This window comes from Puntigrus tetrazona, chromosome 6, assembly GCF_018831695.1.
Source record: "Puntigrus tetrazona isolate hp1 chromosome 6, ASM1883169v1, whole genome shotgun sequence".
NCBI lineage: Eukaryota > Metazoa > Chordata > Actinopteri > Cypriniformes > Cyprinidae > Puntigrus > Puntigrus tetrazona.
In genome coordinates, this window is record NC_056704.1 from 26,861,513 (window position 1) to 26,875,617 (window position 14,105).

The window sequence follows — 14,105 nt, forward strand, 5'->3', positions numbered from 1 at the left end:
TGACTGAAAATTACATTACATTACATATGACGTCATAAGAAATGATTTAATAATATAAAACGTTATACAGAAAGTGATAAGACACAACAACATGCAATATAATTGCACATGTAAAATCTGAAATATTTATTAAAATGTAATATTTTATTTTTTATTTGATTAAAAGTAAAGCATTGTTATGCTGTATAGTTACTATGAATAATTTGCATTATTTGCATTACTTGTTTATTTCTTTGTTTTCATTTAAATGTAAAATTCTAGTAATTCTGTTGATTGTTTTTGCCAATTTTTATATTTATATATATATATATATATATATATATATATATATATATATATATATATATATATATACATATTATATATATATATATATATATATATATATATATATATATATATATTAATATTTAATATTCATATATATATATATATTAATTATTATATTGTAATTAATATATTATAATTAATTATATTATAAAATAAAATTATGCTTCTAATATAATTTAATAATAATAATAATAATAATAATAATAATATATTTTTGCCTTTTAACAAAAGTCTTTTACATTTTAGCAGTCATTTTAGTATCACTGATATGCTATTTATATTTATAGATTTGTATTATTAAACTTTACATTTATTAAGTTTAAAGTTAATGTTTTAAAGTTTTTTGTTGTTAGTCTTTCTTAATAATAATTAAATTATAATACTATATTCATATATACAATATAATACTAACGCTTTTGCCTTCCTTCATTTTTTTTTGGTCAACAATTGTTCTTCAAAAGATTTCTTTCGTCTTTTCTCCTCGGCAGCTTGTAGGACAGAAGGAAATGTCTAACTTTGCTAAACGGAAGCTCTGCTGGGAATAGACTTCAGCGTGAACACTAACCCTAACAGAAGTCAATAAAGGAAAGTTTTTTTTTTCTCGTTAAAAGTTGAGGTTATGTTCAGCTGAACTGCAGGAACACATTCAGCCGTAGAACAGGAACGCAATAAACCTGAAGGAAACCTGCCGTTCCCACCGCGGCCTGAACAGACGAGGTTTTAAATCGGCACACTTAAACCTCAGAGAACGACCAGAATACAAATCAAGTGCTCTTCACCTCCTGAAGATTACCAACAAAATCCTGTGACAGCTTCTGGAAGACCCACACAACATAGTCTTTTATCCACCAAAAAAACCCCCCAAATATCAGTCCTCTTTGTTTTATTAGAATTGGTTGCTAAAGCAAGTGTTTAGTTGCTTAGCTTTTCCCAAAGTGGATTATTACAAAATTATGGGATATCGATGGAAGAACCTGGGACGTGTAGCTTGAGACTGTTTTTACAGTCAATGAGAAAGATCTGGCAACCAGCCAGGGCAACGTAACTGATCAGAAACACTCAGACAACCAATCAGAATGCCTTAGCAACCACATAGTAACACCCTGGCATCCAATCAAAGCATCGTTTTGTAACTTTGACTAGTAAACAACAACTGAGTAATGACTGAGTATTTTCCTGTTGCAAAATTTATAGCTTTTATTTTTCAGGTTTCATTTCAGGATATATATATATATATATATATATATATATATATATATATATTTTTTTTTTTTTTTTTATTATTTATTTTTTTTTTTAAATAAATTTTTTTATGCCAAAAATCATTAGAACATTACTATATTTAGCAAATTTCCTACTGTAAATATATCAAAACTTAATTCTGATTTGTAATAAGCATGGCAATACAATGCATGACACCTTTAAAGGCGTTTTCGCCCAATATTTAGAGTTTTGTGCACCCTCGGATCCCAAATGTTCAAATAGTTGCGTCTTGGCCAAACACTGCCCAAACCTAACAAACTATACGCTAATGTATAATGTACGAAAGCTTATTTATTCAGCTTTTAGATGATGCACAAATCTCAATAAACCAATAAAACACTTCATTTCGATGGGTTCGCGACATGCAACGTTCTGGCTATGAGAAACGTTACAAGCGTATATCAACTCACCCTAAACCTACCTTGACAGTCTACTCTCAGAGTCAGCAGACATGCAGTTGCAAGTGAATGAGAATGAATTGACATTTAGTACGTATGTAGTTACTTATATAGTTTAAAGTGGGCTGTCGAAATAAAGTGCAACCCAATATTTACATATTACTCCAAGGTACTTGACGGTACTTTGAGATGTCTGGGATATTTCGGTATCTGGCGTGTGGCATCGACGCCATGCGGGCTGAAATGAGCTCTCATTATAGAAGCTGCGGTGGCGTGCCGAGCGAGTGTGAAAGTCTGAATCAACAGCGTTTGGCAGCGGTCACTCTCCAGCAGCCAGAAGACTCCATCACACTCGAGCTGGAGCAGGTGCGTAATCAAGCCTCGCTCGTCCCGAGAGAGTGTGTGTGTGTGTTTACGGTTTCCCACAGGCTGCTTCCAGCCGTAGAGATTCTCAGGTAAAGGCAGCGGAGAGCAGATGCCCAGCGGCCTCCTGGGACGGCCGTCGGAGGACCCTGACCGCGAGCCTCAGGTGTCTCGCTCCCACTGCGGATATTGACAGCTGCTCAGGCTATAAAAGCGCCGCGGACAGCACCACCTGCCCAGCCGCGGCGACAACATGTGAAACCGGCAGATAATGGATCCCTCTTTAGGAATGACAGAGCGGTTTTCAACAACTGAGCTTCTAGAAAGCCTGAAAAGCGACACACTTTAAAGAGACAGCGCACCCTGAAACGCACCGCACCGCAAACTGGCGAGGCTTGCTTTTTTTAGTAGTAGAAATTCTGTAGCAGGGAATGTATTGTTGTTGGGATGCATCAGTTTGATGTTTTAGTCTGCCTCAGTCAATGTCGAAATGATTGAGATGACCAATCAAATCAATGTAGGCGGGGTTTACCGTTCACAGAAGCGGAGAATGAATTTCAGAGCAAGGTTTCAGTTTTAATGGTGAAAGAACGCAAAGTAGAACGAAAGCAGCAAAACATTAATATACAGCTGTTTTATAATAGACATATTACATGCAATATCCAGATTACTCTTTATTTTCTCAAATATGATCTTTTTAAATTAAAGCATGGTACCATACCAGTTCATGTAATTCCTATTCGAAACGTTTTGCACCTTCGACGTATTAGGCATGCTAGGCAAATAAAAGTGCATTTGCAATGTCTAAAAATTATTACATCCCAACTAGAACTACACCTAACTATTCTTTATGTCTCTGACTCTACATTATTCATATTTAAGGCATGACATGTATCAATGCTTACTGGATTACAATAAGGCTTAAACAAGCATTAAACACTATGGATCAAAAGTTTTTAAAAGGAGTCTGAACTTATTTGATCAAAAATACATAAAAAATAGTGATATAATGAGCTGTTTTATATTGTAAAATGTAACTGTACAATTTGAGCTAAACAGCATTATTACCGTTAGAAATATTTTTTTAGATAATCTAATTATCAATATTGTAACAGTTGCACTGCTTCGTATTATTATTATGGAAACTGGGATACGTTTTATTTTCGGGATCCTCAGATGAATGCGAAGCAAAAATGAATCTTTTGCAACATCGTAAATGACTTTACTGTCACTTTCGATCAATTCGATGCATCCTCGATGAATAAAAGAATGAATTTCTTTCTCGCTGTGCTCTTGCTTTCCTCGTGGCGGTAACAAACATCAGCACTCAAGGGCGTGATTGAGTTTCCCTCAAATGTCTGTGTCATTAAAGCAGATGTTATTATTCAGAGAGCTGCTATAAACATGTTGACAGTTTCTCACTACAGTAATGAGATTCTTTTGCTATGGGGGAAAATGTGTTTAATTGTCATGAAAATTATGCTGCAATACAAAAAACACATAATGGACTTCGTTTTAAGCGAAATATCGTTTTCTCCAAACATGGTTCTGGCATGAATGTGTTCATGCTGTATGCTTTGCACGCCATCAGGATCGACGAACGACCTGATAACCGACGCCAGAGAGGCAGAAGAGCAGGGGAGGGAAAGCAAGGAGCTTGTAATGGTCTCCTCTCGCTTGGCTGCCCAAACAGGAGCTGACAGCGTTAATGTGACTTAGTTCAGACGGGGTGAATTATTAAAAACCACAGCGATGGCAGGGGAAGGAAAAGGGCAGCGAATATCACTGTCAGCCCAACACGGATTACTGTGTGTACGCCAGCATGTTTAGAAATTGCACAAATAACTGCCCCGCGCCCCCCGTCCCTCAGAGCTTCACATGAATTAGCATTTTTTCCTACGAGTGTGTGTGTGTGTGTGTGTGTGTGTGTGTTCACGTAGCGAGTGTTGGCTTTTGGTCCACGGAGAGCATATGGCAACTGTAACGACCACATGTCGCCGCCCGGAACATCTGATATGAGGCGAAAACTACTTCATCGCTCATCTTGCATCATCCTTCGAGAGAAAAAATAACATTTTTAGGCGTGCATTCGGCCCACGTCAGCCGCGGTAATTGACACAAGAAGTCCCAGAAACACAACATCGACGGCTACGACACAAGTGCACCGCAGACATGCTACAATAATGTTAAAAGTGTAAATATACTATTATATGCAAGTATGCACACTAGTAATTTTAACTTGATATTTAGCCTAAAAACGCTGCTGAGGCTAAGGTTGAAACTAAAACCAATGAGATTAAGTGATGCCAAAGACTGTCATATGATGCATTCGTGAATAGTTCAGCGATTTGTAAATCGTGCAAATGCCCAAAGTTAATAACTCTGTGTGTTCAGTACTTGAAAAGTAAAACTAGTAAATAGTAAGATGAGCAAAGTACACATGTGTCTTATGCTCGCCAGTGTTTTATTTGATTAAAAATCTAGTAAAATCAGTAATACTGTGAAATATATTTACAATTTAAAAAAAAACTGTCTTCTATTTGAATATACTGTAAATGTCATTTATTTCTATAATCAAAGCTGAATTTTCAGCATCATTACTCTGGTCTTCTGTGTCACATGATCCACAGAAAACGCTTTAATAAGCTGCTCAAGAAACATTTATGATCATTATCAGTGTTAAAAACGGCTGAGCTGCTTTACATTTTTGTGATGCATTAACTTTCTCTTGATTCTTTGATGAATAGGAAGTTCAAAAAAACAGCGTATTTCTTTTGAAATTCATCTTTTGCAGCATTATACATTTCTTTATGGTATCTTTTGAACAACTGAATGCATCTTCGCTCAATAAAATAAAAATCTGACCCCAAACATTTAAAAAATAGTATTGGTTTCAATGTAGATGTGATGCCTGTGCTATTTTTGCAATCTAAAAGCATCTTTAGAACGAGAGATAGAGTTGATCTCGATCCTGGAGGGAGTTTGGTAATGAACGAACCCTCGGCACAGAGCGTGCGTCTGGTTATGTGAGGACATTTGCTGCTGAAGATGAGCGGATTGACCCTCTCAAAATGGAGGCTGATTGGAGAGCAGATGCTTTGCAAGATGAGCTAATTAAGTTGAAGTCGCAGTGTGAAACAAGAGGAAGATTATCACTCTCCTCGATCGCGTTGAGAGCACAAATCCAATTCCAACTCGGTTCTCTGTTTTACTCGTTTCTCTCCCACTCGCTCTCCCCGTACAGCTGAGAGAGGATGTACAGCACGACAGGGTTACGGTCATTTTGGCTGCTTGAAAACCAGGGGGGGATTGTAACGGGAGATAGCTAGACGCACATTAAATGTCGCGCGCATGCTCTTTAGAGGCTCTCTTTTGATTGAATCAAAATTGCAAACTAAAACCACTCAAATATTTTTTGCGTTATTTCAAAAATATGCATACTGTGCAAAATCCACCCAGCTCACAGGTGTGGCGTATCAAAGACGCTAATTAGACAGCATGATTATCGCACAGGTGCGCCTTAGGCTGGCCATCGAATCTGAGCACCCACTCAAGTCGGTTAAGCCGACGAACTGCAGTCAGCTGGAGACTCCGATGAGGATGACGAGCATGCAGATGAGCTTCCCTGACAGTTTGTGCAGAAATGGTTGCCGTGGCTGGCTTCAGATGATCTCGGAGATGAAGGTCCTGGGCTGCCGTGGTCACGCATGGTTGTGAGGCCGGTTGGATGTGCTGCCAATTTCTCTGAAACGCCTTTGGAGACGGCTTATTGTAGAGAAAATGAACATTCATTTCACGGGCGGCTCTGGTGGACGTTCCTGCGGTCAGCAGGCCAACTGCACGCTCACCCTCAAAACTCGAGACATCTGTGGCATTGTGCTGTGTGGTGATACTGCACATTTAAGAGGGGACTGTTTTTGTGGCCACACCTGTGCAATAACGATGCTGTCTAATTAGCATCTTGATATGCCACACGGTAAAGGAGAAGTGCTCACTAACACAGATTTAAAACAATATTTGAGAGAAATAGGCCATTTGTGCACATAGTTCAGATAAAACAAACAAAAGTGTTGCGTTTATAATTTAGTTTGTATATATATATATATATATATATATATATATATATATATATATATATATATATATATAAAATAAACATTTAGATGGAAACTTATTTTTGTCTCTAATCGTAACACTTCTTAAAATGATAGAAAACATTTGTTGAATACTGACAGTAAATAAGAATGCATTATTTATTTTTTTTTACTGATAATAGAAAAGCAAATACTATAATACTTTTTAGATTTATTATTACATAGAGACAGCAAACTAATGAAGAGATTCATGCAGTCAGGCACTCTGAATTCTGTCAAAATTAAAGTCCTCACAACGTCACAATTTCCACAATTTAAGGTATAACAAAAAAAAAAAAAAGTGAAATATCGACCAGTACATCGGTTGATTAGTATTATAATAGCATATAAAAATACAAAAATAATATTGCACTGCTCGGTTTGATTTGCTGCAAAAATCATGCCTTTAAATTCATACTTACATACGGTTTGTATTATTTTGTTGCAAATGAAAGACTATTTATGAAATAAAATTGTATGAGTAATTAAATAAACTCATTTTATCAGTGTGTTATGTACCACAATATGACTTCACTTACATTTGCACAAGTGAGACTCCCAGAAGTTGCTTATATGCTTAAATGATTATTTTTTTTTTTTTATAATACTAAAACAGAGTTGGAAGCGAATTTGCACACGACAGACTGAGAAACAGACCGGGAAAGGCCAGCGCCACGAGGGAGGTTATGAGGCTGATCGAGGCCACTCTCTAATGAGCACGCTCTCTCTGGGATGGCGAGGGACCAAGGGAGATCAGGTCGCAGGTCAAAAGTGCAAGACAGAGCTGAGAGCCGTCGTTTGAGTCACATCCGAGATCTCGCTATGTTTATGTGCTGTGTCTAGCAGCAGCCGATTAATTAACACCTGTAGCAATCCAGAGCTAGACGAAAATGTGCGATCTCCGCCGCTTTGAGAGCGTGCCGTAAGCGTGTGCGTCTACCTGGACAGGTTTCTTGCGCGAGCCTTCGTTGTTTTCCGCCTCCTCGTGTTCTTTGCTGCCCTGGGGCAGGTTTGAGTAGTTGGCGAGACTGCTGAGAAGAGACGATACCATGGGAATCGTGTCCATCTCCTCCTGTAGGGTAAACACACACACACACACACACAGAACAAATATTGTAGGCATTAAATAATTCAAGTAGCTTGTGAGGAACATCTAAAATGTCATGTTTACATGAACGGATTACAAACGACTAGCCCAGAGCACAATCTTTGCTCGGAGTTTGCTCTTTAATAGCTGTTGAGACCCTCAGTTGCGCTTCGTTCTCATGTTTCGATTAAGAAGCATCATCTAGAAAATGTAGAAAAAATAAAACCGGAAACAAAGAGGCCGCTAGTTGTCACAGTGAGGACAGAAGCTATAAAATGGCTGCATTCATCAGCTCAGATGATCTGAGGAAAATGACGTAATGATTGCAGCAATTCGCATTTTATTAAATTATGCAGTAATTATACATGCATGCTAAAAACATATGCATACTGCGTATATTTGCAGTCGTTCAGGTCTTTTCTGAAACTCTAAAAGATACACATTTAAGATTTTCGAGGTCATAAATGTAAAGCAAAATATCATTGCAGATCTACCTACAGACTAAGATTAAGATCTCCGTTTAAAATGCATCTAAATGAATAATTTAGGCTCTATTAACTAATCAACATTTCAATCAATTTTTGGTGTTTCATTTAAACCACAGATGCCCAAATATCATCCTCTCCCCAAATCAATCGTATCTAATCATTCATTTCTAACTCATATCTTTGTTTTAATTTCTAATTTATAACGTCTTTATGTTTTACATTTTTCTTGCATTGAAATAAATATATATAAAATGTTATTTAAATGAATAATTTATGATTACATTTACTGTTGGCCCTACTGTTAGACTTCTAGCCCTTTACATTAAAAGGTTGGGCATCTCTAAATTAAATATATTCATTAATATAAGGCCATATAAAGGCAGTTAAAAAATAGTTTTAGATGCGGTACAGCATGTGTTTTATGCTTCTTTCGGACTGGCATGCTGTTATCATCCACCTGCAGAGTTCAGTGTCCTGGGGACTTCCTGCCCTTCAAACGCTAATTATCCTTATTAATTACTGTCAGACTCTTTTATTCCGTTAATCACTATCGTTTGCTTGCGTGCACCTCACTGTCTAGCTCTAACGAGAGCTGAAACGCGCCGCAGTTGCAGGTTTTATCATTTCAAGTGCGCGTGCGTACCTCAAACAGTGCCATGTTCTTGCCGTCATATTGCTGGTTCTTCTCTGGGTCGGTGCTGTTGATGAATGGACTGCTCTCCTTGGGGTTACCATCTCCTGTTAGCAAAAAAACACAAATAAATCATCAGCGTGACAGCAGATGCCACGCAACTCCAGGGGGCTTTACGAGGAAAAACCTGCTGCGATGATTTTAGTTGCACATTTTAGGTCACACATGCATACTACAAAGAGATGCGTACTGTGCAGAGAAATTGAATTCACTCGTATGCATTTGGCAGATGCTTTTATCCGAAGCGACTTGCATTGCATTACAGCTCATGCATTCCCTTGGAATCAAACCCATATAGCCAGTGTCGCGCTTTTAATGTCTGAGCTGCAAGAAATGGCATTAGTTCACATGGTTCTTCTGCTAAAACAGTACGAATACTATAGTAAAGTAGGCAGCGATGCATACAGGTTTCACATGTGGAGCGTTTGAGATGACCTGTATCTCTGCGGCTTACACTGCCGGTGTGTTCATTCACCTGGGAGCTTGGATCAGAGGGCAGATATTTTTAGTGCCTGGATGACAGGGTTCGAGTGGTGATTGGGTCTCTGGACTCCCTCACACCACAGGAGAGGAATTTTAAAGAGGTGCACAGCACACACGCTGCTTTAAAAAGGACTGCTAAGAAAAGTCTGAAGGCTCCAACCCCTACGACCTAATGTACAATGTTCATTTGAAGGAACTTTCTGTATTGAATGTTCCCGTGCGCTTCATTAGCAGGAAATTTACCCGACTGCGCATTTTGTATCACACTTGATGTTGAGTAAAAGGAGCTTAATGAAACCGAGTTTGAAAAATGTACTGCCTGGACATTATACTGTGAAACAGTGAATTTTAATTTTAAAGCTTGACACGCTGAATATGAAAATCCCGTCACTATTTGTGCCTCATTGAAAAAGCAACAACAACAAAAAACATTGACAAGCTAATGTTACTCATGCATAAATATTAAAATGCATATGCTAACAGCTAACAGCTTAACATAAACAGCTAACAAATCTTCATAAACGTACATTGGATGATCAGCGTGTTTCGTGACTGGAATGTTCCAGAAAGCACAAGAATATTTTAAACTTTTCGAATAATTAGGACCACTGAATTACAGAAGAGGCATAGGATAATGTAGGTGAAACATTTGATTTTATGCATCTTTTCTTACAATGCAGGCCTGTCTGTTATTCTGTGTTTCTGTTATATTGCTCTCTCTAGTTTAAAGATATTTGTAATCAAAGTACATAAGTATTAATCTTAATTAAAAAGTTTAAAAGCACAAGTATTTGCTTTTCCCGCCAGTGAAATGACCTCATGACCTCAGGTTTGAATATCGCCATTAATTCTAAATGCAATTTAACTATTTATCTTTATTCAAGTTGAACCATAATATAGAACCTATTTTGTTTTACAAAAAAAAAGCATATAGTGCAAAAAACACCGTCAAATTGTCTAATTGTGCGTTTAAATATTTAACCTTGGCTTGTTGTGTTTGACACATTAACACCAGTGGCGTTTTAAGTATTTTTATTTTTTGCAACTATCTTTGTGTCTTGTTGTTGTAATTATTTGTGATGCTCAGCCCCTAGGTACATGTCGCAGGGAGAAAATATACGTTCCCTCAGGCCCGCGGCCTTACAGACTGTCACTGTAACGTAAGCCCAAGTCCACGGTACGGTGTGATTTAGCTCAATGCAGCGTGACAGACTGACAGCCATACTGAAATGCTCCAGAGGCCGAAGCATCAATCAAGCGATGACAGCAGGCAGCCGCTACATCGCAGCCGGAGCGAGGAGATCAGCTGTCAGCTCACACACTGGGACTGACCGCCGGAGAAATCAAACTGGGACCGGAGGAATAACCTGTAATCAGGACTTTGCTTTTTCTGGGTAGGAGTGCAGAGGTTAGAGGGACCGCCTTCCAGAAATGCCACTGCTGACTTAATGTCGGATAAAAGGCTTAAATGGAAAATCAGATGCTTCGGTTTCGCATTTCACGACGAAAAGGAGCTGTGCAGAACAAATTAATGTTGTTGTGTGCTTTAATGATATCATCCAGGCATGAACGCATGTAACAGCAGAAAATGCAAACCTGATCTAAATATCACATGTGAGTAAAGTTAAACCCTAGACAGATAGTAAGACAGATAGATAGATAGATAGATAGATAGATAGATAGACAGAATGATAAATAGATAGATAGATATATAAATAGATAGATAGATAGATAGATAGATAGATAGATAGATAGATAGATAGATAGATAGATAGATAGATAGATAGATAGATAGATAGATAGATAGATAGATAGATAGATAGATAGATAGATAGATAGATAGATAGACAGACAGATAGATAGATAGATAGACAGATAGACAGATAGATAGATAGATAGATAGATAGATAGATAGATAGATAGATAGATAGATAGATAGATAGATAGATAGATAGATAGACAGACAGACAGACAGATAGATAGATAGATAGATAGATAGATAGATAGATAGATAGATAGATAGATAGATAGATAGACAGATAGATAGATAGATAGATAGATAGATAGATAGATAGATAGATAGATAGACAGACAGACAGACAGACAGATAGATAGATAGATAGATAGACAGACAGACAGATAGATAGATAGATAGACAGACAGACAGACAGATAGATAGATAGATAGATAGATAGATATGATAGATAGATAGATAGATAGATAGATAGATATAGATAGATAGATAGATAGATAGATAGATAGACAGATAGATAGATAGATAGATAGATAGATAGATAGATAGATAGATAGATAGATAGATAGATAGATAGATAGATAGATAGATAGATAGATAGATAGATAGATAGATAGATAGATAGATAGATAGATAGATAGATAGATAGATAGACAGATAGACAGAATGATAGATAGATAGATAGATAGATAGATAGATAGATAGATAGATAGATAGATAGACAGACAGATAGATAGATAGATAGATAGATAGACAGAATGATAAATAGATAGATAGATATATAAATAGATAGATAGATAGATAGATAGATAGATAGATAGATAGATAGACAGATAGCTGGATGGATGGTAGGAAGGTATGAAGACAGGTAGAATGATACAGAGCGTGAAGCCGTCACCGATCTGACGCAGCGTCCGCTCCAGTCACACACTCCCTCGGCCGGCTGTGATCAATCAGAGCTTCCTAACTTGTGTGTAAGAGAAAGGGACTCGCTGTCAGCTTTAGTATTTCTTTCTAACACACTCTGCTCAGTGACACCGCCGGGCCGTCTGGAAGCAGATGATTAAATCCAGAAAATAATGCTCGGTTTGGTCATGCTCGCTGGCTTTTTTCTTTCAAAGAACACACTGGAGTGTGTTTCTGTGGCAAAGTAATATCAGAGTTGAGCGCCCAGCCCTGTCTGACAGAATGAAGACCCTCTGCTATGACACAGTCAAATCTGCTCTTTCATTGGCTCAAATATTGTGACACATTGTCAGGGATTCATCAGTGTTGGTTTCACGGGACAATGTTTCACAGGGGCCTATAAATAGCAACGACTGGCAAAAACTCAAAGCAGTCTGAGTCTCAGACGTCGCCCGGGCAAAAAATAGCAAGAGCTTTCGCAAAAAAACAGATCTTTTGGCTTCATGCAACTTCATAGCGCACAGTTTACTTTATCTTTTTTGCCAATTTCCAGGTCTGAGACTCTAGACAATATTTACACATTTGGCAGAAGATGCATTCAAAACTCGTGAAAATCTTAGCATCTACAGAGAAAGAGAGAGAGAGAGAGAGAGAGAGAGAGAGATAATGAAAATGATGGGGAAAGAACTAGCCGTTCCAGAGCACTTTTCAGTATACCCTCTTTTGTGTTCTGCAGAAGAGACTTGAGAGTGAATAAATCATTATACATTTTGGGTGAACTTTATCTTTCAACTGCTTATATATTTCCAAAATAAATATCTTTCAAAAGTACATTCAATCAGTAAATTACCTGATAACATTAATACAGCGAAAAGCATGTGGACAAAAACTATAAATATATATAAAAATATAATGTAAATAAATATTGATTTATTTTTTAAAAATATAACTGTAATTTGAGACGGTTGTCTCATATCAATTATAATATTCTACTTTTAAATATAATTTATTATATATTATATAATTTTAAATATTAATTACATGAATTTATTTGACATTATATTAATAGTACAAAAATATTTCTTTATTTGAATTATTAATTAAATTGTAATATAAAGTTAAGATTGAGGTGCAAAGTGTGATTAATGCAATTAAAAGCATATATATATATATATATATATATATATATATATATATATATATATATATATATATATATATGTTCATAAATTTACACGCCCCTTGTAGGACTATAAAAATTGCATGTTATTGTGGAATTAATACTGCATAAGCTATATTTCATATAACAGATATTTATATATTCTCCACGTGACCAAATAATAGAATTTAATAATAAGGCCTTTCAAAAGTTTACATACCCTTGAAACCGTGTGCCATTTCTTGGATGATTCACGACTGTCTTTATGTTTTTTCATATTTGTCAATCGCTTGTTGGTTCTGCATCAATACGATCACTTCAGGACTTCAAAGCAGGATAAGCAGCAATGTTTTTATTAAGTCTAATATTTACGTATGCGCTGCTTCGAAAATTGTGGCGGTTTTCAACTGCGCTCATTAATGCGATCGCTTCAAAGCGGAGAAATCTCCAAAAAGCCCTGCCGAATGAGACGTCGGGACTTTCACAGAAGCGTGGCGTGACCTTCTCCTGCCGAGAGCAACAAAAGCTTGCAGCAGGAACGACCTCGGCGTGGCAGGACCGGGTCTTGCGTCTCTATCACGAGGTTTTTATCGTTCTCCGACTAGACTCTTCGGCTAGCGGGGGCTCTGAATAGCGACAGCGCGCAGCAGGACCGCCATCTGCCGCCCTTGACTGCTGATCCCAGACCGGTTTGATCTTTCCTCTCATTATGTTTGGCGAAGCACCGGTCCTGCAGGAGCGCTAATGCACAAATCTGTCCAAACATCTTCAGGGTTTGCGAGCGTTAATGAGACGCTCCGCTGCGGTCGCCGGCCGCGTGCATCTGAACCTGCGCTCACAGATCGATGTTTCATCACTGCCGAGGAGTGTTTTAGAGAGGTTTTGAGACAAACAGCCGCACTCTTCAGCTCACCGATAACGATTCGTGTGGCAGAGGTGGCCTGAACCTCTCACAGGACTAAAACGTCGGAGTGAGAGCTCCAGGAAGATGTCACAAACACACTTTTACAGTTTCTGGAGAAATCCGGAGTGGTTTACTGTACGTCTGTGC

General features: G+C 37.5%; 1 protein-coding gene across 5 annotated transcripts in view; it reads right to left on the reverse strand.

The window, feature by feature from the left end:
* slc12a5a (solute carrier family 12 member 5a) overlaps positions 1–14,105 on the reverse strand; it is a 127,181-nt gene that overhangs the window by 33,374 nt on the left and 79,702 nt on the right. For all 5 annotated transcript variants that reach the window (XM_043242658.1, XM_043242657.1, XM_043242660.1 and 2 more), the window contains 2 exons: positions 8,706–8,800; positions 7,428–7,559 (listed from right to left, as the gene is read on the reverse strand). In XM_043242658.1, coding sequence (XP_043098593.1) covers positions 7,428–7,559; positions 8,706–8,800 — 227 coding nt within the window. The remainder of the gene's footprint in view (positions 1–7,427; positions 7,560–8,705; positions 8,801–14,105) is intronic.